The sequence below is a fragment of the Taudactylus pleione genome, unplaced genomic scaffold (genome assembly GCF_031769625.1).
Source record: "Taudactylus pleione unplaced genomic scaffold, aTauple2 ptg000464l, whole genome shotgun sequence".
In the NCBI taxonomy this organism is placed as follows: Eukaryota; Metazoa; Chordata; class Amphibia; order Anura; family Myobatrachidae; genus Taudactylus; species Taudactylus pleione.
Window position 1 is genome coordinate 2,281,088 of NW_028284866.1, and position 27,839 is coordinate 2,308,926.

At 48.4% G+C, this 27,839-nt stretch overlaps 1 protein-coding gene across 3 annotated transcripts in view; it reads left to right on the forward strand.

Moving 5' to 3' along the window:
* The window catches only part of LOC148504642 (arsenite methyltransferase-like), a 76,068-nt gene extending 52,163 nt beyond the window's left edge, over positions 1–23,905 (forward strand). For all 3 annotated transcript variants that reach the window (XM_088448712.1, XM_088448711.1, XM_088448710.1), the window contains 5 exons: positions 7,784–7,865; positions 11,418–11,549; positions 17,766–17,908; positions 20,053–20,178; positions 23,458–23,905. In XM_088448712.1, the coding sequence (XP_088304838.1) occupies positions 7,784–7,865; positions 11,418–11,549; positions 17,766–17,908; positions 20,053–20,178; positions 23,458–23,556 (582 nt within the window). In that variant the 3' untranslated portion in view covers positions 23,557–23,905. The remainder of the gene's footprint in view (positions 1–7,783; positions 7,866–11,417; positions 11,550–17,765; positions 17,909–20,052; positions 20,179–23,457) is intronic.
* Positions 23,906–27,839: the final 3,934 nt, after the last annotated feature.

The following is a 27,839-nucleotide window of genomic DNA, read 5'->3' on the forward strand; positions in this document are numbered from 1 at the left end:
TTCAGCTGCTCCCAGGATGCACTTGGGTCCAACCTCCCCTATACCCCGCCCCCGAGCCACAGGCACCTCAGTTTTAGATGGTGCCCGGCCGGAGTCGGGTCACCCTGCGGGGTGGGCTGCAGGAGCAGCCCCCTAAAGCTTTTAATTTTTTATTTAACTTAGTTAAATTTATTTATTTTTTACTATAAGTTTTTTCTCTAGAGCAGCAGCGCTGGGCTGTCTGTACAGACGCCCACGCTGCCGCTCCTTCTCCCTGCTGGCGCCGCGACGCCAGCACTGAACTGGGGATCGCGGCGGGGGAAGCCAGAGTCTGTACTAGCCGGACTCTGGTTTCCCCCGGGACTGCTGCCGGAAGACGCCGGGGAGATCAGGTAAGCCGCGCACCGCTGATTAGCGGCGGTGCGCGGGTTCCTTTCAAATGCAGTCCCATGCCCCCGGTCTAGGGGACAGACCGGGGGCGCTAGCGGTGGCGGCGGGCCCCCCCTCCAGCGGAGGCATACCCCGCCAGACCACTAGACCACCAGGGTTAATATCGCGGCAAGCGGGATGCCGGCAACCCGGGGGTTAATATGCTAGCCAGGGGAGGAAGCCTTCCCTGTCTAGCGGCTCCTCCCCTCAGCTCAGCGCGCCTTTCAGCTCGGAGTCTGGCGTCGCTGAGCTGCAGATACTCGGCCACTCCTCCTCTGAGGTCTCCAGCGGCCATTTTCTCTGTGGCAGCGTGGATACTCTCAGGGAGCACGCGGACCGGTCCCCCTGTGTACCTCTCCCCTTCAGAAGGACAGTGTACACAGCGCTATAGCCCTCCCAGACACTGAATCTGGGAGGTTGATTGTAGTGGAAAGGTGCAGTGAGTATATCTTCCTGCATGGTATGTGACTTTTGCTAGTGCTGCCTGTCTGTGTTTTTTTTCTACTTACTGTCAGCCTGTACCTATCCCTTTCCTTCTCCTACAAGCCCTACAGGTGTGCGGGGGAAGGGTGTTTCTACTGACCTCACCTATATAGATCACGTATTTGTGAGGTCCGTCACATACAGTTGTGTGCTACACGGTGCCATATTGTGGGCTGTTGTTCAGCACACTGGTGAGTGCGCACGTTTTCTTCCTAAGTCATGTCTGAGGAGGAGATTGAGCACTCCGGGGCTCCAGCATTGTTCTCCTGCAGGCGCTGTTCTGCAGGAGTGGATAGGGAGGATTTGTCACAGGACGGCCTGTGCGGACGGTGCCAGGCGGTCCCTGGTACGTCTAAACCTCCCATTTCGCAGGAGCCACCATGGGCGATGTTTTCCCAGGTGCTGGTGTCCATCGCGGACCGTCTGTCGGTCCCGACTGCCGCCCCTACTAGGGCGTTGCCCCAGCCTGCCATCCCCCTTTCCCCGGGTGTCCCACAATTATTGCAGACTCCCCCGGGGTCTCAGCCTGTTGGTCCCTATGCGGGGTTGCCAATGTATATTCAGTCCACCCCTGTGGCACAGCCGGCTGTGGTGCCGTTTCAGGCTCCTGTGACAGCTCCTCCACCCTGGGTGGATGCGCTTTCCCACACTGTCCAAGATTTGGCGGCAGCATCTTCGGCTTTTCAGTCGATGTTGCGCAGTGACGTGCCCTCCAGGGCGTCTAAACGCTCAGTCATGGCACAGGCTGCGCATCTTTCGGATTCTGAGGGGTTCTCGGATGATGGTGAGGTACAGGATGACTCAGCCTCAGATGCCTCAGTCCAGGAGGTAGACACTAAGTCTTCCATCAATGTGCGGGCTCTGGTTAAGGCGGTGCGGGCTATTCTTCTGATTGAGGATGAGGCACCCGCTCCCAAGTCAAGGTATCCTAGTTTTAAAAAAGCTAAGGTTACTTCTACAGCGTTCCCCTTGTCTGATCAGTTGACTGATCACATGGCGGTGGCCTGGCAGACGCCCAGTAAGCGTTTCCTGCCACAGAAACGCTTGGCGTCCAATTATCCATTCCCGGAAGCGCATTGTAAGAAATGGGAAACTCCGCCTGCAGTCGATTCCCATGTAACACGCCTCATCAGGAGTGCTACTTTGCCATTGCCGTCTATATCCTCGCTGAAGGATCCTACGGACAGGAAGGTGGAGACTTGTCTAAAGTCTATTTATTCTCTCTCAGGGGCTGTAGCCCGGCCGTCCATGGCCATCTCCTGGGTGGCCAAGGCCATTGAGGGGTGGGCCAACGCCTTGGAGGACACGTTTACGGATGAATCTCCGGACGTCCAGAGGGCGTTGTTAGGACAGATGAGAGATGCCGCCTCCTACATTGGAGAAGCATCTTTGGATGCTAGCCTGTTGACCTCTAGGGTTTCGGCGGCAGCAGTGTCTGCTCGTAGATCTTTGTGGTTGCGGTCTTGGAGAGCAGACGCGGATTCAAAGAAAGGCTTGGAGGCCTTACCTTTTAATGGGGAATTACTATTTGGTCCGGACCTGGACAAAATAGTAGATACCCTGGCAAAATCCAAGTCAGCCTTCCTCCCTTCAGCTACTACACCTGCTAAGGTCCGGAGCTCGGCGTTTCGTTCCTTTCGGGTTCAGGGCAAGGCAAAGGGTCAGTCCTTCCCGAGGCAGTCCGCACCCAAGACCGCCTCAAAGCCAAAGAAGCAAGCCTGGAGTGCTAGGCGCCCTTCTTCCAAGCCAGAAAATAAGCCTTCTGCGTGATGGGACGGGCCTCCCTCTGGGGGACCCCAGAGTGGGAGGCCGACTTCTTCAATTCGCCCAGTGCTGGCACAATACCACCACGGATGCCTGGGTGCGAGAAGTGGTCTCCCAGGGGTACGCCCTGTCTTTTCGGCACAGGCCGCCTTGCCAGTTTTTTTGCACAAGTCCTTCTCAGGACAAAACCAAGGCCTTGCAGGTTCAGGAAGCCATAGAGGCCTTGCTGACGGCGGGGGTCATTATACCCGTACCACAGTCTCAACGTGGGATGGGGTATTACTCTACGCTGTTTCTGGTGCAGAAACCCAATGGCTCTCATCGCCCCATCCTCAATTTGAAGTCCCTGAACAGGTTTCTCAGGGTTCCCAAATTCAGGATGGAAACTTTGCGTTCCATCATACTGGCGATGGAACCGGGGGATTATATGGTCTCCCTGGATATCCAGGACGCCTACCTCCATGTGCCTATAGCAACATCGCACCAACGGTTTCTGCGGTTTGCTATTCTCCACAACCACTACCAATTCAGGGCTCTACCCTTTGGTCTCTCCACGGCACCAAGGGTATTTACCAAGGTGATGGCGGTCATGGCGGCTCACCTTCGGAGCCAGGGGATACGGTTGCTACCGTATCTAGACGACCTCCTCTTGCTGGCAAGCTCCCCGGAGGTACTGATCCAGCATCTCCACCTGACGGTCGCTTGTCTACAGGCGCACGGCTGGTTGATCAACTGGAAGAAATCCTCCCTCATCCCATCACAACGGATGGTTCATTTGGGGGCCCTGCTGGACTCTCGTCAGCAACGGACTTTTCTGACTCCAGAGAAGGTCTCCTCCTTACAGCTGCGGATTCACAGTTGTCTGAGCAGTGGCAGAGTGTCGGTGCACTCAGCGATGAGAGTTTTGGGGTCCATGGTGTCGGCATTCGACATGGTGGAGTTTGCCCAGTTCCATTCCAGGCCCCTGCAGGGGCTGATTCTTTCAGAATGGAACGGATTGCCACACAGGATCCGCTCTCAGATGCTGGTGTTGTCCTCGGAGGTGCGTCTGTCCCTAGCCTGGTGGCTGCAGACAGCGCATCTCCTGGAGGGGCGCCCCTTTTGGATCCCGGAATGGGTTCTGCTCACGACAGATGCCAGTCTCCGGGGTTGGGGGGCGGTGACAGGCTCCTTGTCACTTCAGGGTCGTTGGTCGGCGGAGGAAGCGATTCTTCCCATCAACATCCTGGAACTGCGGGCAGTATACAGAGCCCTGCAGTCGTCCGGCACCGCTCTTCACGGAAGGGCCGTTCAGGTGCAGTCGGACAACGCCACCACGGTGGCGTACATCAATCACCAGGGAGGGACTCGCAGTCGAGCTGCGATGTCGGAGGTGTCCCGCGTCCTGGCTTGGGCGGAGCGCTATCTTCCAGCTCTCTCGGCAGTTTTCATCCCAGGAGTCCTCAATTGGGAGGCAGACTTCCTCAGCCGTTACGATGTGCATCCCGGGGAATGGTCGCTTCATCCAGAGGTATTCCAACTACTCGTGGACAAGTGGGGGCTGCCAGAGCTGGACCTGATGGCGTCCCGTTACAATCACAAGCTGCCTGTGTACGGGTCAAGGACAAGGGACGCAGGCGCAAGTCTGATAGACGCGCTGTCGGTGAAATGGCTGTTTCAACTGGCTTACTTGTTCCCTCCGATATCTCTGCTGCCTCGGGTCCTGCGCAAGTTCAAACAGGACGGAGGCACACTGATCCTGGTGGCCCCAGCGTGGCCCAGAAGGCCGTGGTACTCCGATCTGCGGAGCCTGTCCATCGACGCTCCGTACCTCCTACCTCAACGGCGGGACCTGTTGTCTCAGGGGCCCTGTCTTCACCCGGATCTGGGTCGACTATCTTTGACGGCGTGGCTCTTGAGACAGCCGTCCTGAGGTCTCGGGGCTTTTCTAGCTCCGTTATTACCACCATGCTGAGGGCGCGCAAGCCTGCTTCCGCGAGGATCTATCACAGAGTGTGGCACACTTACTTTCAGTGGTGCGAGGCCAGAAACTATGATCCCCAGGTGTTCCGAGTTTCGCGTATTCTGGCTTTCCTTCAGTCCGGTTTGGACTTAGGATTACGTCTTTCTTCACTGAAGGTACACGTGTCTGGTCTGTCGGTGTGGTTCCAGCGCAGGATCGCTGCTATGCCGGACGTACACACCTTTTTCCAGGGTGTTTTGAGAATCCAGCCTCCCTTTGTGCCACCTGTGGCCCCGTGGGATTTGGCGGTGGTTCTTAGGGCCTTACAGGGTCCTCCTTTTGAGCCCTTGGAGTCAGTGGAGCTCAAGTGGCTAACTTTTAAAACTGTTTTCCTCTTGGCAATTGCTTCTGCCAGGAGGGTTTCAGATTTGGGGGCGCTTTCTTGTATTATTGAGGCTTATATGCAGGAGGGTTTACCTGTTCCAGCCTCTGTTAAGGCTCATTCCACTCGGTCCGTGGGCCCTTCTTGGGCTGCTAGCCGTGGCGCCTCTGCTGTTCAGCTCTGTAAGGCGGCCACCTGGTCTTCCATTCAGACCTTTTTGAGGTTCTATGCGTTTGACACCTTTGCCTCTCAGGATGCATCCTTTGGGCGCCGGGTTCTCCTAACAGCACAGGAGCGTCCCCGCCCTTAGTTGGACTGCTTTGGGACATCCCCAAGGTCACCCTGTGGACTCCTATGGACCCTGAAGTAGAAAACAAGAGATATGGTAAGAACTTACCTTTGTTATCTCTGTTTCTACGAAGTCCATAGGGTCCACAGGGCACCCGCCCTGACGCACCTGGCTTCATATGGGCTCTGTGACTGGTCACCGGTTTTCCGTCTCCCATTTCTGTGAGTATGGTTCTTGTGTGTTCCAGTCTTCCTTCTCTCTGTTTCGTCTCCTCCTCCGGCCTGGGCTGCTTACCAACTGAGGTGCCTGTGGCTCGGGGGCGGGGTATAGGGGAGGTTGGACCCAAGTGCATCCTGGGAGCAGCTGAAAGCTTTAACTCCGTGGTGCCCGAGGATCCAGGATCCAGCTATACCCCCAAGGTCACCCTGTGGACCCTATGGACTTCGTAGAAACAGAGATAACAAAGGTAAGTTCTTACCATATCTCTTGTTATTCCATCTTGTTCATTGTCCCCATGAAGGATAGAAACTCTTATGTTAAACTTTAAAAAGGAATTTAAATCCAGCATGCTGTATCATGTCACTACAATTCAGAACATGTAAGTGGGGGAATTTCTCCCTGGGTGGACCTTAAGGACCTCTTCTTCAACATCCTCATCCACCAAATAAATGCAATTCTGGACCTTCATTTTAAGCCTAAAGATCTCTTCATAAGCCTCTTACAACAGAACAGTAAGCCACATCATATTTGTTACGGCATCCTTGGTAGAGGCAATTTCCTTTGCATGTTATCATATAGTATATGCCATTTGTTAACACAACTGTTGTGTAGTGGAACAAGAACAAGAAGGGTCTAACTAAATTTCTCTGAGCCACACATTAGTTTGGAGTGGTGGGAAAACACAGACAACTCTATACTGGTATCCAATGGGAGATCGTCATTATGAACACCAGCCTGCAAGATTGCAGAGTGGTTTTGACCAGGGCTTCTCAACTCCAGTCCTCAAGTACCATCAACAGGTCATGTTTTTTGGATTTCTTAAATCATGCACTGGAGAGTTGCTGGGTTAGTAATTAAACCACCTGCTTCCACAGACAAAAAATCCTCAAAACATGACCTGGTAGGAATAATTGAGGGTTGAGGTGGAGAACTACTGGTTTAGAGAGTTAACCACTGTCACTGGTACTGGGTGCCTCATCAGGTTGCAGCTGGGAGTAATCAAAGTTGTCTCTTTCAATGGCAAATCATTCTGCATATCTAAGCACGCAGAGGGAAGAGAAGTGTGTTGGGATTAAAGGATGTTTCTACAATTCCATGCATTTTGAAAGTCTTCCTTCCAAGCATTGTCAGCTAGGAAGTGGACTATTGGGTTTTAATTCCATGTGTGGTCATTGCACACAGATGTCTTCTGCATACAACAGAACAACGGGACATAGACACCAGCATTTAGGCAGAATTTCCACATACATCCTCATGGTTTTAGCACTTAAGACCATCTTCTCCACCTCTGGTGTATGCCATACTAGCCTCTTGTAATTGCAGAGCACATATGCATTTCCTCAGCTCCCACTAAACCCATGTCTACTAAAGACAACAAATAGGTACAGGTTCCTGGTGATTACCTCTGATTCATGATCTCAGGGACCTCTATTTAACCATAATCTTAAAATGGTTCTTTCAGTGATGTATAGTTTGGGACTCTCTTGCTGACAGCCAGAAAACTTTCCCCAACAGTAGTGAATACGTTTGTCTATAAACCTTCTTCAAGAAGGAGCCACCAGTGCACACTATTCTCAAATTCTGTACTTATTGGCGAAAGGCCTGGCGAAAAAAACTTTCCTTTTAGCTAATAAGGAACAATGAAGTGATGCAGAAATCATCTTTTAAGGATCCCAGGGCCGCAGCCAGGGGGAGACTAGGGAGGCATGTTCCCCAGATGCCAAATTTGAGGGGGCGCTGGGAACACAGTCAAAACTAGGGTGGTGCGACCGGCAAAACCGGCCGCCCCCCTCCCATGCATACGTCGCCACTGACCAACCGCTGGTCGCCGCAATGTATAATAGTAGCGGTGCGCCCGGATACTTCTGTGCTGGACGCACCGCTGCTAATATACATTACAGAAGGAAGCGCTGCAGCTGCCTGCCCTGTGTGCTCCACTATTTTACTGATTGTTACTATAAGTTTTTTTTTATAAAGCACAAATTATTTAATCATCTCACGACATCTTAATAGAGGCAAGAATTATGCAAATCTCCCTGATTGAGGATATGACTTGATCAAGTTTTAGAGCAGAGAGGTATTTGCTGGTGGGTTCTCTATGTGAATGCCATTTATTTTACCCCTTTTAGCAGACATGGGACCGGCCATGAATAAGGTAAATGAATTGGAAAATACAATCTAATCATTCATTAAAAAACCTCCTTCACTTTGAGATACTCTGACATAACAGACATGCCATTGCTGGTTTATCTCACTTCAATGTCACAGCACTTAAATAGAACATTTTGTTTCTTAGGATGGTGGAGAGATGTACTTTAGTGATGTGTATTCCAACATGCCAGTTTCTGATGAATTAAAGCAAAACAAAGTGCTTTGGGGTAAGTATTAAATTATATGATGAATATATTTAGTGAGCAATGAGATTCGGATTGTGCACAAGGCCTGAATCAGGCCTTGTACACAAAGGGCCTGATTCAGCAAGGATCGCAATTGTAAAACTGCACGCAGGCTATAGATATATGATGTATGCACGCAGGCTATAGATATATGATGTATGCACACAGGCTATAGATATATGATGCATGCACTCAGGCCCTGATTCAGAGCCGGATGCTCTGACAGAGCGCTCGCTCTGAATCAGGGCCGTCCTTCCTAATTTTAGAGCGGCCTCCTGGCCGCTCGCATAGCTGTGGGTGACCACCCACATTCATAGCGAGCGGACAAAAATTTGGTCGCGATGGTCTTGACCATCGGGCGTGCGACGAGACCCTTGTGGTAGGGTCTCGTCTGCTGCAAGCCCTGCAGTGCTTTCGGCTCTATCAGAGCCAAGAGCACTCCCACTGACATCACTCCCACTGACATCACTAAAGTGCACTGCTGAATAAGGCCCTTAATACGGATCGCAATAGCTATAACGCACGCAGTCTGACTGCAAAGATATGGTAATGATTGCGATCGCAATGCCATATGCAGCCTAACATTACACACATTCATAATACTTTGCAAATCTGCGAAAACATCGGTAACATGGAGTACAATCGCAGCCTCACGCACACTTGCACAAGGCCTGACCTTACTCAGAAATTGCTAACTTCATCGCCCACAGGGCCTGATTCAGACCCGCTAGTGAGCGCTCGCAAGCGGGTCGATGTTGGCCAAGTCCGCAAGCCGTCGCTATGGGTCTCGCTACAAAGGGGGCGTGCTGTCGATGTTGAGTGACAGCATGCCCCCTTTGGTGGGCGTGCCGGGGGCGTTGCTGCCCAGACGGAGGCGTTCCCATGGGAACGCCTACCGTCTAGGGCCGGCCCCACTGACATCACAAATGATGTCAGTGGGAGTGCTTTTGGCTGTGATAGAGCTAAAAGCACTCCAGGGCTTGTGGCAACGAGACCCTACCATAAGAGTCTTGTCGCAAGCCCGATGGTCCCGATGGTCTTGACCAACGCGACCATCTTTTTGGCCGCTCGCTATAGCTGTGGGTAGCCACCCACAGCTATGCGTGCGGCCAGGAGGCCGCTCTAAAAAAAGAGAGGGAGGGCACTGATTCAGAGCGAGCGCTCTGAAAGAGCGTCCGGCTCTGAATCAGGCCCACAGTGAAATTGCTAACTTCATCGCAGTGGCTAATTTATGCACGCTCCTGCAATGGTGGTCAAACGCAATGGCATGCCTCCGTTTTACCGAGCTCCTCCCTATCACCTCCCCTAAACGGTACTTACTGTCAATCACTCTGTGATGGATCTGCGTAGTCACTGTGATCGCAGTCCCAATCGCAGTGGAGTGTTTGCGTACGCGCACTGCGATGTATACGGCCGATTGCATGCGTAATCGCAGTTGCGATCGCTGCTGAATAAGGCCCTAAGATGTTTCATCAAATAGGCAAATGACTGTGGATGATTTCCAGTAACGGAGCAAGTTTGGTCATTAGCTGAAATATGTGGGTAGGCTATATTCTTGTTGGCATAGATGCAGTAGAATCACCCATGCAACAAAATAAGTAGTATAGTACATTTAGTTATTATTAAAATCATTAAAGGTCATTTATAAACATGATAAAATGCATCTCTATTCGCTGTTTTACGATGTCACGTGGCTAATTTTGTGCATATGCTCCTACAGGAAGCTGAGCAGGATCTGTGTGCCAGGAGGATAGTGTCTATGACGTGTTGCACATTTTACAGTACATCAGCTGAGGGGAGAAGTTTGGCCGATCAGGGCATTCCTAGCTAAACTAGACTGGGCGCTCTCAGTTGGATGCAATTAAATTGCACCCACACTCAAAAACCGGATGGATGCTCAGTAGGTGTCAGTAAGCAGTCGTCCTATACTTTCATGGGATGGTTTATGTACCATTCAGGTACAATACGCAGACAAGTATTTCAAACCCAAATAAAATGGACAGCCCCAATAATGTGGTGGTAACAGGATCTTGGGGTGATGTTTATACTTCTGCCATCATGCACATTATCACCAGATGCGCAATCCTGCAAAAGTAAGGGCAGGACACAGAGGTGGAATGTGGGTGCGCACCAAACAAATGGCAACATTTATGTAGTAAACAGAGATTGCATGACTGCATTTTTCCACTTTTATAAATTGCCTTTATCTGTCGGGGGAAAGCATTTTTTGTAGGTGCATAAAACAGCCTGAAAGTGGAAATTAGAGACTATGGCCAATAATGTCTCCTTAAAACGCTCCTTTCTGCAACGCACACTGGGCCTCATGTACAAAGTGACTGGATGCACACAGCAGTGAACTCTGGGCCTGATTCAGACCCGCTCGCGAGCGCTGAGCGCTCGCAAGCGAGTCGATGTTGCCCAAGTGCGCATGCACACGACGGAGGCGGCTCCGTCGTGCGCATGCGCGAGAAGGGTCTCACACCAAAGGGGGCGTGCTGTCGATGGTGATTGACATGGGAACGCCTACCGTCTGGGGCCGGCCCCACTGACATCACTAGTGATGTCAGTGGGAGTGCTTTTGGCTCTGATAGAGCCAAAGGCACTCCAGGGCTTGCGGCAGCGAGACCCTACCGCAAGGGTCTCGTCGCAAGCCCGATGGTCGCGATGGTCTTGACCATCGTGACCATCATTTTGGCCGCTTGCTATAGCTGTGGGTGGTCACCCACAGCTATGTGAGCGGCCAGGAGGCCGCTCCAAAAAGTAGGAGGGACGGCCCTGATTCAGAGCGAGCGCTCTGTCAGAGCGTCCGGCTCTGAATGAGGGCCTCTGATCTTCCATCAGTGCACACACGTGGTCTAGCCAGTGCACTTGGAGGAACACATCTAGTTTTTGGATTTTGAAGAAGCCCCTGCAAACAGGTACAGTATATGGCCTGGATTGGAGAGGTGGCAACCTGCACCCGCCTACCACTCTACGGACCTGAGAAACATGCTATTTTCACAGCAGTTGTGCAAATTATGCAAAAGCCGCCTTTAAATAAAAAGATGCCCACTGATCGCTGCAGAGTTCGAAGACGCAGCATCGGATCAATTGCTTGAACTTCGGACGTCTGAGTAACCCTCGGGTTACTCAGGATGTCCGGCAAAATCACGCTGCCGGGATCAGTGGCGCTGTGTCCAAGGACGCAGCCACTGGCTTCGGCACACCCAGAAAAGTAGACCGACATGCCCACATTTTCTGGAACGCTCCCTGTTGCCGCAATGCGGCTCCCGCCCATGCACAGATCTTTAAACATCAGAGATTTACGTAAATATTGGATTTACGTAAATCTGAATCAGGCCCTAGAACCACAGCTTTGATTAAACATTTATTTCCTGAAATACTGCTTAGTTAAGCCTCATTTCTAGCCTACTTAATCATCCTGCTATTGCTAAACACTTAGTAATAGCACTAACCTAGCTATGAACATTGGAGCAGGGCAGGTTCTGGAATGCTATGATTAGTCATCATCGTGTCTTCTGTTTGGTGATATAGGAGAATGCATCAGTGGAGCCCTCTGCTGGAAGGATCTGTATCACATTGCCAAAGAGATTGGATTTACCACCCCACGTCTAGTCACCTCCAGTTACATCACAGTAAATAATAAAGAACTGGAAGACGTTATTGGTAAGTTTATTGGTCATGATGTTTTTATGAAGGCTTAAAGAGAGATCTGTGTCATTTTATTGCAAGTGCACCATGTAGTGGCCAAAAAAACCAGGGTTCAGTTTGACCAAGTTTATCAAAGAGATAACATCCAGTGTGCTCTTTATGTGCCATGCTCTCGCATGGGCTTCCTCACAGCATGAATGTGAGGCACAATGCAAGCTCGCACGAGAGTGAGCATAGTGTAATCTGTGCTCCTAAGGGGAGTCAGCATAGGTCACTCATACTCCCACTCCTGTGTACTGTGTAGCTAGATGGGGAATTGCTCCACCAACCCCGAATGGAATTCACAATAAAATCTCATAGAGTGGTTACACCGGCCTCCATGGATTTCACCGATTCTACTTGGCAAAGGAGTTGGATACATTCATTTTTTTCTAGTAAAGGGACCTGGGCCGGCATATGTTGGGTCACCTCAGTCTGCACGAGGCTCCACCCTATCCCGCTTTGTCCTGCCCCGCCCACCTCTGTTTGCTGCTCCGCCCACCGCTCTGTCCACTGTTCTGTCTCACACCGCGCTCTCCTCCTCTTCGGCTAGGCTAGGGCCTGTCCTGTCTCTCTCGTAGTGGGAAACGTTGGCTCCCACTGCACATGCATGTTGGAGGTGGCACAGACCTTCAGGGATTATTATACAGGTTCTTTTTCTGCTGGTTTCATACCGTTAATATGGTTTTTATGGTATGCCCTTTGTTTCCTTCCTTTAGAGTAGGGGTCGGCAATAAGCAGCCCCCCAGATGTTGTAAAACTACACATCCAGCATGCCCTGCCTCAGTTTAGCTATATGGACATGCTAAAAATGTTGCAATGCTTGCTGGGATTTGTAGTTCAACAACAGCTGGAGGACCGCTTACTGCCGACCCCTGCTTTAGAGGCTAGACCTTTTTCTTTGTCTATTGTTACGATATATAAACCACACTATTGCTGGAGACTAGAAAATTTACATGCTACTGTACATTGTAATACAAAAACAATGCAATGCAGGACTAGCATTCTCAATTGCCCAAAACTTCTAATGTAGCGTACATCACTGGTTGTATTGCATGGTCGCTTTCTAGGAGTCGAATGCTTAAAAGGAGCTTTCCTGTCAAAGGCTTAAGGGGAGATGTATCAAACCTTCTAAATCGGACAAGCGAAGAAGTTACTCATAGCAACCAATCAGATTCTAACTGTCATTTATCAAGTACATTTTTTATAAAATCCCCCTTAGCCTACTTGTAGGGTTTTTTTTTCTGCAGGTGGCTTAAGCATTAAATAATCTGTTTAGAGGTCGGAAACCTTTTGTCTTCGGTGTGCTAGCTAAAATCTGGCTAAGCTCAATGTGACAGTTCTGCATTTATTTATCTGATCAGTGTCCTCTGAGCTCTGCACTCCGAGGAGCTGCAGATCACACATCAGTCCCTTCCTGAGTGCAGAGCTCAGCGCAGCAGAGTGAGATTGGCAGCACACTGCCCTATGCATGCTATTTAAAACTGTTCCCCATGCAATGGTCTTATAATTTATATTATATTATAATATACCTGCTGATCTAGAGAGTCGACAGATAAGCAATCATTTTGATTTATAGTGGTAACGTTGCCATCTATATGTACAGAAAACCTTTAATTTCAAAAAGCACACTTTGTTATACTCTAAGGGCATCTTTTGTTTTGTGTTTATAGGGCCTGATTTATTACAAATCCCAACTGCAACAGCGTGCGTAGAACAGCCGATGGTGCGTACTGTCCATGCGTATGCACCGCAGAGCGCATGCGTGAGTTAGCTTTGCGATCACCTACGCAGATAAGAATCCATCGCAGAGTGAGTGACAGGCTGTGAGCGTTTGGGGGAGGTGACAGGGGAGGGGTTGCAGAAACGCAGGGGCGACTGTCTATTTGCACACCGTTGCATAGGTGTGCATAAATTAGCCACTACGACGGCATGCGCAGCTTGAGTACTCACTGCGTGAACGAGGTTAGCGATTTCTGAGTAAGGTCTGACCTGCTGTAATTGTGCGACGGCATAGCGATAGCAGTCATTAGCATATTTTCGCAGCGGATCTGCGTGTGTAATCGCAGTTGCGATCGCAATAGCGATCCGTAGTGAGCCAGGCCCATAATCCATAGATACTGTTTCGTTTTCAAGGGTTAGGTTGGTTTTCTCATTGTTTGCTTCATTCTCATCATCTGGAATCTCTCAGCCCACAGTCCAGACAGAGACCTTGATGTGCTATCTGAATTATGCACGTAGGAGAATGCTGAAAGATTTATGGGTCAGTGAGAGAAACTGTCCCTAACCTTGAGACACTAAACACTGTTACAGAACTGAGTAACACCGTGCTTCATATAGGTGCAGCATGTACGTTTATAAATAATTGCAATTTACAGACTGAGGGCCTGATTCAGCAAGGATCGTTATTCTGCCTATACGCACGCAACGCAGTTGCTAATATCAGTGGGAATATGTAAATGTTTGCAAACGCATTGTGATCACAGCCTAACATAAGGACGCCCACTTCCCCTTACACACATCCGTACACTTTGGCAACATAGCGAAACAATCGGTAACATCGAGCAACATTGGACCATTACGCAGAGTTAAGACAGGTCAGACCTCACTCAGGAATTGCTAACTTCAGTGCACGCTATGAGACCTCAGGCTGTGTATGGTATTGCAGTGGATAATTTATGCATGCCCCTCCAACGCACTGGCATGTCTGCATTCGCCGAACCACTTTCCCCAACCCCATCACCATCCACAACCACCCCAATCGCTGTGGCTAGTTCGTGCATGTGCAGATCGCGAAAATCGTCCGACTGCGTGCGTCTTAGCACTTGCGATCCTTGCTGAATCAGGCCCTGAATCCACTTGCTTTAAACATTGGTTCCTTCACTTACTATACATGCAGTGCCATTTAACTCAAACATTGTACAGCTGCATACTGACTAGTTATTGCAGCAGTAAAGCTGCGGTGCTGGAGTTGGTGTAAGCAGAGCTGGATTAAGGGTTTGCAGGGCCCGGGGCACTTGACACAGAGGGGCCCCTGTGGTCTAAAATGAGTATAGTCCTAAGTAAGTCAGAAGATAAAGATTGTAGGCCTAATCCATAGGAGGGAGCATAATCGATGTCGGATGAAAGGGTCCCGATGGATGCCACTAGGGGGAGACCATATTGAATCAATACAGATCGCAACTGCGATTGCAATAGCTATTACGCATGCAGTCTCACTGTGATAGTATGGTAATTCATTGCGATCACTATGCTGTCGCAGCACAACATAAGGACGCACACTTTTCCTTCCACACATCCGTAATGTTTAGCAAGACTGCAAAACCATCGGTAACATCGAGTACCATCGCAGCCTCACGCACACTTGCACAAGCTCTGAACAGGAATTACTAACCTCATCACACTCTATGAGTACTCAAGCTGCATATGGCATCATAGTGGATAATTTATGCACGCCCCTGCAGTGGCGTTCAAATGCATTGGCACACCTGAGTTTCTCCAAACACCCCCCCCCCCTGGTCACCTCCCACAAACGGCGCTTCCTGTCAATCACTCTGCGATTGCGTGTGTAATCACAGTTGCGATCGGTAATGAATCATGCCCACAGAACGAATTTGGACATGATTCAAACTGTCGACATGTTCACAATGTCGACATCTGAACTGTTGCCATGTGAAATGTCGACAGTTCAATGGTGCATACACATGGTCAGATATTGTGGTCAATATAAACGATACCGTTATCGTTTGATTGTTTATATCGACCGGAATATTACCACTTTCAACGACCAAACGATGCCCGATGCGCGTGCCAACATTGTTGATATCGACCATTTTAGCCTGTTTACTATAGGGACCCGCGATTGTTGATCGCGGGTCATTATAGTGGTTGGGGGGTTGCTGCATGTGCTGGATGTCTGATCCAGCACATGCATGGCGATCAGATAACGATCGTTATTGTTATCTGATAGGCTGATGGTCTGACCGTGTGTACCCCCCAATAAGGATGACGACGTTGGGTTAGGTGCTGCCGGGAAGGTTAGGATTAGCCTGGGGGGAGAGGTTAGGATTTGGCACTAAGGTGAGGGCTAGGGGTAGTGATTAGGATCAGGGATAGTGGGGAGAATAGCAGAACGCTGCTGCTGGGCACCACTAGACCATCAGGAACCATTTGCCGTCAGTTCATAATATTAACATATCATTCATGTAGACATGATGAATGTCGACATGATAACTGTTAACCAATTGTACCCATCCCAGGGAGAGTCACACATGCAGCAGGTCACACATGCGGAGTCACATATACAGTAAAACATGCAGAGGGTCATCCATGTACACAGAGTTTGAGACCAGCGCATATATACTTATGGTTAAACTCTCTCTTCCCTTGCTGCAGGCCAGGTACTGGCTGTTCAAGTTGTCTGTCACTGGGTAGTTGGGAGTGGTGCTGTAGCAGCTCTGCCCTTCTTTCTCCCATGATGCCAGCAGGCAGAGGAGTGTACAAGTACAATCATGTGCTGTTTAGCCCCACCCCCTCATTTGAACATGCCCCTTTCCTCTTCATCTTACTCGCGGGGGGGCCAATAAGGGGTGTCTGGGGCACATGTCCCATGTGCCGCCCCCTTAATACAGCTCTGGGTGTAATCATTAGATGAACTAAGATGTATTAAGGGAGGAAAATTCGGTAAAACCCCCGTAGGAGTTGCGTTTTCAGGGGTTTTACCACATTCCCTATATATACAAAGCACGCTTCATCCAGACGGGTAATGCCGTAATGCCACCTTCAGCCTATGGGCTTCTTATCGGAACGCTCTTCCTTGGGAAGGGTCCGGTTGAATCCCTCCCATCACCCCCCGGGCATTCTGCGCATGTGCAGAAGGATGGCAGAGGGACTTCTGGGTTTTAAACCCGGAAGTCCCTCTGACCGGAGCCATCACAAACGACAGCTCTTATCGGGAGAGGTGCCCTTTGTGATATTCTATGTACATACCGCGGTATGTACCCGAAGACAGGCGGGATGCACTCTCAGGAGTAAATTCAACATCATAACTTATTAGGTCTTCATCTTGATGACCTTACAGTTGGGATAAATTAAGTGCTATTAATCTGGTGGTTGAATTGGCCTATGGCCTTGTGACTACATGTTTAGCTTTTATCTTGCTCTCTAGTCTCTTCTGGGTTTTTTTTTTTAGCATAATAGGATTATATATACCTTCCTTTAGTGGTAATTGCTGTACAATGAACTTTGCCTCCTGAATTCCGATAAATGAAAACATTATATTGTTAGTGTTCTGTTAGGCAGGCTGTGTGTGGTCACGTAATGCATTGCTTGTGCTGCATTCCGTATTTCAGTAGAGCAGACTGATAGTGGATTGTGCTGCTGGGTGAGCCACTAGGCTTGTTCAATCTGTAATGTTTATTTATTTTATAGGATTTAAGACTCCTAATACTGTACAACTGAACTTACATATCTCTTCCTAATAGGTTATTAGAATTAATTTAATGCGTTTGCCACTCAAAATGAGACATATTTTATGGTCCAAACATGCCCTTTATTCTCTATATACAAGATAAAGGGCAGTGACCACAGTTTGCAATTTCTACACCTTACTGGGCCCTGGAGTTCAGTTGCTATACAGCTTGAGTCTCCCTATCCAAAATGCTTGGGACCAGGGGTATTTTGGATAACGGAATATTCCGTATTTTGGAATATTTGCATACCATAATGACATATCTTGGGAATGGGACCCAAATATGCACACATAATGCATTTATGTGTTATATACACCTTATACACACAGCCAGCAGGTAATTTTATACAATATATTCAATAATTTTGTGGCTCAAACAAAGTTTGTGAACAGAATGAAATTAATTTATGTTTCATATACACCTTATACACACAGCCTGAAGGTAATTTTATACAATATTTGTAATGATTTGTGCCTTAGACAAAGTTTGTGTACATTTAGCCATCAAAAATTTAAGGTTTCATTATCTCAGTCATGCTGAGAAACAAGCTGTATTAACACTGTTATTCTTGTCTCTGCCCATTTAAGGTAGCAGTGACCAAATTGATTTGCACTTTTTGAAATAGATGCACTGACCAATGCGTAACACACAATGCAATAAACTTGAGATGTTTGTTTGCCCGCGTGTGTATTTGGCTTAAACTGCCCGGTCTGTGTTTTAGGTGACTACAAGTTTGTCTCTGCCACTTTTCGCCTGTTCAAACTCCCTCAGAACTCTATGCAGGAAAAGGGTCTGGTCATTTACAATGGAGGAATCACGGGCTGCGAGACTGAAATGCAGTTTGATGCAAACTTCACATTCAAGGTGCCACATCCACAGCTAAAGTTATGCTTGAAGGGAGCAGTTTGGCATCTTTGTATACATTATGCTAAATGAAAGGGTATTATCAGTCAGGACTATTTTTTCATTATGATTGTAATATCAGTAATACAGGACTATTTCTAGGTGGGGAGAACTCTTAGAATGTGTATAATTCATTACATTTAAAAAATAAATAAATAAATTACCCCTCCATATCCTTTTCCCCAACAAGCGGACATCCCAAATAGTTACTAACTAAATTACATTAATGTGTCATTATACCTGTATGTGACTTTAAAATAATTAGAGGTGTATATAGAGTCATTAATGTTTGTTTTTTCATCTATATACTGTTGGGTTTATTTTTATTAGGGAGTGGGGCAGGGATGTGATCTTTTAATAAGAAGTACATTAGTAAAAGTACATGTATGCCTGTATGGAGAAGATGTGTCTTTTGCACCTAGTAGTGGGTAAATCACTAGTAGTGAATTAGGCCCCACAAGCAGATGCCGTCACATATTGAGATGCATACAGCTCTACATCTGTTCCATGCAAGTTTCTGGGGAGCAATGTACAGCAGATTTACTCCCAATTCTGCATCAGCTCCGTGCTGTGATAAAATCTAACCACCTCCAACGGAGTTTGATGGTTTAAACTTTAAGCATTAGAAACAGTTCATTTATATTTTACGGGATGGGTACGGGATGCTGGCGCTTGGGATCCCGGCGGTCAGAATACCTACGCTGGCATCCTGACAGGGTTAGGATACTGACACCTGTCTGTCAGTATCCTAACCCTGCCCCTCTACTTACCTCCCCGGTGCCTAAACCTAACCTCCCGCCTAGTGCCTAAACTTAGCCCATACTTGCCTACCCTCCCGATTTGGTCGGGAGCCTCCCGAAAATCGGGTGCCGCTCCCGGCCTCCCGGGAAGGCAGGCAAGTCTCCCGGCAGCTGCTGACCCCTCCTGCCCCCCACCATATTTACCCGAGAATCCCCGGCAGCAGGGCGGCCTGTGACGCGATTCACACCGAATTGCATCATTTTGGCCCCACCCCCTGCTTCACAATGCCGGGATTATCGTCATTATGTAGCGGGGGGGCCAAAATGACGCGATCACGTGACCATGCCCCCAGTTCCACCCACAAGCGCCAGCCACGCCCCCCAATTTTGCCGATCTGGCTGCCCCCTCCCGGAAGGGGCAGCCAGATTGTCGGCATCTCTGATCTAACCTTCCCTTCCCCACACCCTAACCCTCCCCCCTTAGTGCCTAACCCTCCCCCCTTAGTGCCTAGCCCTAACCCTCCCCCCTTAGTGCCTAACCCTAACCCTCCCCCCTTAGTGCCTAACCCTCCCCCCTTAGTGCCTAACCCTAACCCTCCCCCTTAGTGCCTAACCCTGACCCTCCCCCCTTAGTGCCTAGCCCAACCCTCCCCCCTTAGTGCCTAGCCCTAACCATCCCCCCTTAGCGCCTAACCATAACCCTCCTCCCTTAGTGCCTAACCCTCCCCCTTAGTGCCTAGCCCTAACCCTCCCCCCTTAGTGCCTAGCCCTAACCCTCCCCCCTTAGTGCCTAGCCCTAACCCTCCCCCTTAGTGCCTAACCCTGACCCTCCCCCCTTAGTGCCTAGCCCTAACCCTCCCCCCTTAGTGCCTAACCCTCCCCCTTAGTGCCTAGCCCTAAACCTCCCCCCTTAGTGCCTATCCCTAACCCTCCCCCTTAGTGCCTAACCCTAACCCCCCCTTAGTGCCTAACCCCCCCCTTAGTGCCTAGCCCTAACCCTCCCCCCTTGGTGCCTAACCCTAACCCTCCCCCCTTAGTGCCTAACCCTCCCCCTTAGTGCCTAACCCTCCCCCTTAGTGCCTAACTGCTAACGCTAACCCTCCCCTTAACCCCAGTACTTAACTTCAGGATCCCCACGGTCAGGATGCCAGCGCTGGTATTCTGACTAATGTCGGGATTCCGGCATCTGGATTCTGACCGTATCCCATATTTTACATTAGATTGTTTTTTCCATGTGTTCTGTGTGTGTCCTGTTTTTAACTTTTAGTTTTTATTTATGACTTTGGCTACTCAAGATATTATTTGTCACAAGCTAAACTGGAAGCAAACGCAGCATAAAAATGTTTAAATCGTTGTCCTTTAAAGGAAGGTGAAGTTGTGGCAGTCGATGGGGAACTGCGCAGCATCCTGAAGACTTCCAGATTTTCGGATGACTTTATATATCAGCCCTGTGGAACAGGAAGCTCTTCTGCACAATGTTGCTCTGCAAAGGTGCGTTCTGTGCACAATTAGATTGATATTCGTGATAATCTGATGTTCATTTGTTGACTATTGGCCAGTGGAATGTACCTATGTTACCTAGAGTTGTACTAGGCATACACAGTGCACACACCTCTGTTCCAGCACCCCAATCCCTCCAAAATGATTTTAAAGTTCTATAAGACAATCATGTGTTGATCGTGCGAGGTCCAGCTTAGCAGCCTATGTGACTATTTGTTTCTGCTTGTCGTACAGTTTCTGTGTGCCAACTCTCAGTGTACACGTCTTTCAGGGTGTTACATTTATGGTGACCCCGCTGTAGTTGAAACTATGCAATAAACTCTGTGACTTGGCAACAGTTACCCCCATTGTAATGGATAGGTCTATTTGTTTGATCCAGAAAACGTATTGACATTTGGCTTCAGGTGACCACTAAAACCAGTGAGTGTTAATGTGGATTTTTTAGAAATCAAAATGCATCTTAATATCCAGAACACATGTATAATTGAGACACATGTATATCTAATCCTACATGATTTATACTATTTGGTAAATACCTTCCTACAAATTTTTTGTTATATTTTAATTGCCTTTTTAATTTTATGTTTCAAAGAACCAACTCAATAAAGGTAATTTACTGAGGCAAAAAAAAAGGAGGCAACTTCAGACAAATAAATAAAATGTTGCTCCTCCTGATAAAAGTAACTGGATGTATCTGATGCACCTTACTGAATGCAGACTTGGTGCAGTACTCTTCTGCCTTGTGCTCATAGGCAAAAACAAGATTTTATATGACAATACAAATGTTCAGATGAATTCCAGCGCTTAGGGTAACGTGGAGGCTGCGTGCTTAGGGAGGCAGCCTTAGAACAGTGTTATTGTTCCCACTGAGAGGAGCAATGCTTATAGTAAAGGAGACTTTCTGTTTCCTATAACCACCCACTTTCTCACCTGCCTCCCATTGTGGAGAACAGTGGAATGTATCCTTACAGGTTTCCCCAGCACCAGAAATTGAAAGCCAATGAGGTTGGTATTGCACCGTGAGCTTGGAGCTCCGAAAGTCTAGGTCTGTCCATGTCCCCCATAGATGGAATAGAGGCGTTATGGGATTTATCCTATAAAACTACAAAAAGGGAGTAAATGTGATTTAATATGTTGTAAGACACAGTTTTAAAGTCCTTTTTAAGTTATAAAAGTCAAGATAAGTGCTTAGAAGATTGTTAAATACATTGACTTAATTTTTATAGGTAAAAATATGATTGTTTAAACTATTCGGATCCTTCAGTCTCCACTACCGCTTCTATGCCAACAATTCCCCAAACTACCTATATTCCCCTGATATCTCACACTTCATACTCTCTCATGTCTCCAGTTGTATCGCTATGTCCGCCTAGATACCCCAACCTTTTCTAAAACTCCACATGTATAATTCATTGTGTAGCCACCATCTGCAGTCTGCATGCCTTCTCATCTCTCATCATTGTTCCTCATGTCCAATGTCTGGGTGGTAACCTTGATACATAACCCTTTCTTTTGCTCGCCACATTCAGTCCGTCTCCCAATTCTGTCACTTCCACTCTCGCACCATTGCCAGGATTTGCCCTTCCTCCCCCTGGATGCTACTGAATCTTTTATCCGCGCTCTCATCATCCCGCGTCCCATCTGCTGTAACCTCCTCATGTTTGGCATCCCTCTCACCTGCCTCTAACCACTTTAATCCATCCTTAATGCTACGGCAAGACTAACGTTCCTCTCGGTGCTCTGCCTCTACCTGCCATTTCTGCCAATGCCTACACTAGCTCCCCATCCCCTATCGAATCCAATAAAACTCCTCACACTTGTCCACAAGGCCCCCAGCCTCTGCTCCCCTGTGCATCTCCAAGCACCCCTCCCTCCACACTCCATCCCAGCCCCTACGCTTTGCCTATGGTACACACTTTATCATCCAATCGGACCCTACTTAATTCTCCAATGCTACAAATGCTCCTTAAAACCTCACCTGTACATCAAAGTCTTCCGGCCCTCGGTATTACTTTCCTATTGGCCCATACATTACACCTTCCCTACTTGTCACTCGCTGTTGTTGGAGGCACCTTACTCCGCTGCATGCGTCAGAGGAATATCACACAACCCTCTGGAAATCGGGACAGACATTGTCACGGGACTGGAACAAGGGAAGGCAGGAGAGTCTCCTCATATCGGTATTGTCCAGCAGAAATCAGCATGGAGGGAGGTATGGTGAGTGACACTGACATTTCTCTTGTTGCCCACTCACAATGCAGACAGAAGGTACAGCGGGGATTTCTGCAGCTCACACTTGTACTTACACTTGTATTAAATATATGTAACTTGTTTTGTAAAATATGCATATAATCACAAATATTTATTTATAGTAACTGATGTACAACTAACAAGCTATCTTATTGGAAGTCTGCAGCTAAACAAAACGGCTTTGTGCAACCATGTTTCTAATGCTTATGGGTGCAGCACATGTTAGAATTATCATTTTGAAGCTAAAAATAGCTTTAACCATCTTCAAAGTTGCCCATCTTGAACCTTTATGTAATACTGTGTATAACATCAGAACATGCCATTATGTTACCATTAAAGATATACAGAATGATAAGAGTGAATTATAAGCAGATGTGCAACATTCTTGTCAAGCTCCCGGTTTATCGGGGACTACAGTGGAGACAGAACCTTGTGTACGGACAGCACAAGAAAGGAATGTTCCTTGTAAAAATGCAGAATCCTTTTCCTTCTAATCTGACCTTGTTGTGTGTCTGCTGTGCGATGGAGGACAAACCCTGTCATGTTTTTCTAATATAATTACATATAGAGTCAGGATTTTGCTTTGACATTTTGCTGCCTTTGGTGGAAATTGAGATGGAACCCACAAAAAAAAAAATTTGTATCAGCAAAGATTTAGAAGACTAATGCTGTCACTGTTCTAAAAAGATTATAGTTTTTATGTCACTTTAGTCATCATTTAGATTTATCAGATATGCAGAGCCATTCATTTAGTAATTTAGTGCCACGGCTGTAGAGGGGTCAGTGAGTGCACTGGAAGATTATCTTCTGGGGGGTGTTTCTGACACTTTGTATCGGACGCGACCATGTCAGGGAAAGGCCAGCTTGGTGTGGTCACATCAGATGCGGCCACACCAGGCAAGTGGTAAAGCAGAGCATGGATGCTCCCAAGATACGTAGGGATCACAGTAAAAACAAAATCCTCTTACACCATGGTTTGTATCCTTCCTTTGTTAATTGATGTACTTTTATTTCTTTTAGGAAGTCATCAGAGATCCGTTTCTATTGGTGGAAAACCAGAACAAAAACCCGCTACCTCCCAGTTCTGGCAGCTGCTGTGGACCAAAAGGATGTTGCTAGGATGTTTTGTTAAATGGATGAACGGGACAGATCTGTCATATAGTCAGCATTATGAAGAATGACCTTTTATCACATTATACGTCTACATGAAATATTAGGGAATAATATTAATTACAAATAAACCCACAGGTATTTTGTAGCCTATAAAGAAATGTATAAGTGATTCCTGATTTTGTTTTTGGTAGCCAATATCTGCCTCGATCTGAAGATATAAATTCTATACCTTGTTCTTCATTATTTTATACAGGCCCATGCATTTCTTCTTAATAGGAACTATATATATATATATGCTCTAAATGTATGTGATTATTTTAATCTTTAATTTAATAAATGTTTTATTTACACCATTTGTGTTATCTGGTAATATTTCTGTTATAAGACTATCCTATATTTTACATAACCCATTTTTTTTTTAAAGCTATGTAAATGGTAGTTGATTTCAGTGCTACCTATAGTGTGTGATCAAAGCAATCTGGTACTATCTAAGGACGCTGATGCTCTACACTGTACTCCGTTACATCAGCTAACACTGCAACTAACTCTTGGACCCCATTACAGTGAGGTCACATTACCACTTTCCATGTGCTCTGTTACAGGCAGATCACACTACCACTTTCCATGTGCTCTGTTACAGGCAGATCACACTACCACTTTCCATGTGCTCTGTTACAGTCAGATCACACTACCACTTTCCATGTGCTCTGTTACAGTCAGATCACAGTACCACTTTCCATGTGCTCTGTTACAGGCAGATCACACTACCACTTTCCATGTGCTCTGTTACAGGCAGATCACACTTAGGGCCGACGCTTCCACTAGGCAAGCTTAGGCAGCTTCCTAAGGGCGCCAGCCACTAGAGGACGCCCGGCCCTCCGGCCCAGCGATCACCCCCCCATTTGCCTGGTGCCCGCTGAGATTGTGTTACCAGCGGGCGCTCGGCTCCTTCTCACCCACACCACCCGACCCTACCCCCCGGCGCCAGTGGCAGTCGGAGGACGGAGCTCACTCCTGAGCTCCGTCTTTCGGGTCCCGCAGTGCACTATGGGAGTGATGTCATGACGTCACTCCCATAGTTCCAAGGAGCGGGTGCCAGGGATAGACTGCAGCAGGCACTGGAGCGGGGTTTAAGGTAATTATTGTTTTTTTCTACTTCAGGGTCCATATGGTATCCACAGGATACCTTGGGGTATAGGCGATGACGTCAGACATCGGGCACCACAGAGTTACATTTTCAGCCTCCCAGGATGCACTGGGGTCCCTCTCCTATACCCGCCCCCGAGCCAAAGGCAAATCAGTTTCGTTGGTGCCCGACTCGGAGTCGGATCACCTTTAACAGAGGGGGGCTGTTTTGGCCCCTGAAGTTTTCTTCAAAGCAGCTGTGGCTGCACATTTGAGTTGTACAACATAGACAGTCAGTACTGACGTCCATGCTCTCACTCCTACACCCCACCAGACCAGAACACCGGTACTGATCCGTGGATGCTGGTAGGTATCTGGAGTCCCAGCTAGCGGTGACCACAGATTACCTTGACTGTGGCCGGATTCAAGGGGAGCAGGTAAGCGGAGGGGACCCGCCGATAACAGTCTTTTAGTCTCCAGGCAGGGGGCTCCCTAGAGTCAGGCTGCGCGTGGAGCCAGGTATTAACCTGCGCTTCCACTAGACCAGCAGGGACAGCGGGCCGTGGCTGTTCGGTTAAGTTCCGCGTCCCAGGGGTTAATAGCAGGCCAGGGGAGCGTGCCTTCTCTGTCTAACAGCCGGTGCCTCCCCCGCTGCACAGCGCCTTTCCACAGCGGTCTGGCGGGTTATGTCAGCGCTCCTACCCTGGGTCCGCCTCCTCTCTGCTCCTCGGCGGCCATTTTATACAAGTGTGCAAAACGCTGCTGGAAGCTGGATACAGTTGGCATCGCGGTCCGGGTCCCCCCGCATACCTCTCCTCCATTGTAAGGTCAGAGTATGCTGCACTGTTTCCTACCAGGCTTTGTGTCTGTGTAGTTGATCACAGTGCTGCTAGTGCAGGGATTATTTTCTGCATTGTATGTGACTTCATGCTAGCGCTGCTGCCTGTACTTTTCACTTCTGACTGTCAGCCATTTTTCTATCCCTGTTCTTCCTTTGCTAAAGCCCTTGCCGTGCGGTGTTTCAGGGTGTTTATTACCTCACAGTAAAAAAGTATTGTTTTTCTGTGTGGGGAGTCACATACACTCCGTCACTCATCATGTCTGAGAGTGATTTTCCTCTCCAGCTAAAGTGTGCCAAATGTAATGTACCATTTGCGGAGGGAGATGGGAATGCTGACGGATTGTGTAGGGCATATTATACGTTATCACGCCCTATCTCAGTAACTATGCCTGTGCAGGAAAAGCCCTGGGCTTGTTTGCAAAGGCGCTTACAACCCTTGTGGGCCAGTTAGCACCCCCCCCCTGCATTCCCCCAGATGGGGTTAACGCAGCAGTCTGTGGGTTCATCACCCATTCAGGGGTTCCCAAGGCAATTAATGATACCCCAGTGTCTCCCGCTGTCACCCCCCCAGGTCTCTCAGGAGCCAACGTGGGTTAACTCATTGTCCAATACGGGGCAGCACCTGACAGACGTATTGCAAGGGGAATTCTCCTTACGGCCACCTAAGCGGTTGTTAGTGTCTCAGACGCCTCAGTTTGATGAGGATGATGTGTTGTCTGATGACGGTGAGATTTTTGACTATTCGGACCAAGAGCCCCTTCGTACTAAGGAGACGGAGTCCAAGTCTAAAGTCTATATACCCGACCTTATACGGGCAGTCCGTACGGCCTTAGCTATTGAGGATGATGATCCCCCAGTGGCTAAATCCAAATACGCCTTCTTTAAGGATATTAAGGATGATGCCACTGTATTTCCTCTATCTGGTCAGTTAGTGGATCATTTAGAGGAGGCGTGGAAAAATCTGGGTAAGCGGTACCAGCCTCAAAAACATTTGGCTGTTGCGTACCCCTTTGCGGACAATTATTTTTCAAAGTGGGAAACACCTCCACAAGTGGATTACATTATCCATGCCCTTCATTTCCTCCTTAAAGGATGCTATGGATCGTAAGGTGGAAATATGCCTGAAATCGATTTATTCCCTTGCTGGGGGGCGTTCAGACCGACTATGGCCGTGTGCTGGGTGGCCAGAGCCATGGAGCGCTGGGCTGATAGCCTGGAGGCGTCTCTGGACACTGGCTCGTCACTTGAGCAGGCGGAGTTAGTGGGCAATCTCAGAGATTCAGCCACGTACATTAATGAGGTAGCCTTGGATATAGGTCTCCTCACGTCCAGAATCTCCTCGGCAGCAGTGGCGGCTCGCCGCACCCTATGGTTGCGCTCTTGGAAAACGGACGCTGATTCCAAAAAGGGATTGGAATGCTTGCCTTTTAATGGACAAGTCCTATTTGGCCCTGATCTGGACAAAATTGTGGCCACTCTGGCAGCAGCTAAGTCTGCGTGTCTGCCATCGGATTCCATCCCATCTGGGTCGGATTCTTCGTCCTTTTGGCCTTACCGGGCCCAGGGTAAGTCCAAGATACAGTCCTTTCCGACACAGGCAGGGGCCAAGAAAACTGCAAAGCCAAAGAAGCAGGCTTGGAGTACCAGACGTTCTGCTCCCAAGTCGGACGACAAGCCTTCAGCCTGACGGGTCTTCAGTCCAATCAGGATAAAGCCCTGGAATTCCGGAAGGTGTTTCACTCTATGCTCCAGGCTGGAGTCATAGTGCCGGTTCCATTGTTTCAGAGGAGATTGGGGTATTACTCCAATCTTTTTCTGGTACAGAAGCCCAATGGGTCCTACCGGCTCAACCTCAAATCCCTCAACAAATCCTTGAGAGTTCACCGGTTCAGGATGGAGACCCTGCGTACCATCATTTTGGCGATGGAGTCTGGGGATTTCATGGTGTCGCTAGTTATTCAGGATGCTTATCTGCATATCCCTATTGTCTCAGCGCACCAATGTTTCCTCAGGTTTGCAGTGGTTGACAAACACTTCCAATTTCAGGCTCTGCCCTTTCGTCTGGCAACAGTGCCTCGAGTGTTTACCAAAGTTATGGCAGTTATGGCAGCTCACCTGCGGATGCAGGGGGTTCGATTGTTACCCTATCTGGACGACCTCCTGTTGCTGGCAGAGTCTCCAGAGAAACTTCAGTGCCATCTGCAACTGACAGTCTCTGTGTTACAGAATCACAGCTGGCTGATAAACTGTATGAAGTCCTCCCTGGTTCCTTCACAGACGATGATCCATCTTGGAGCCCTGTTGGACTCCCAACAACAGAGGA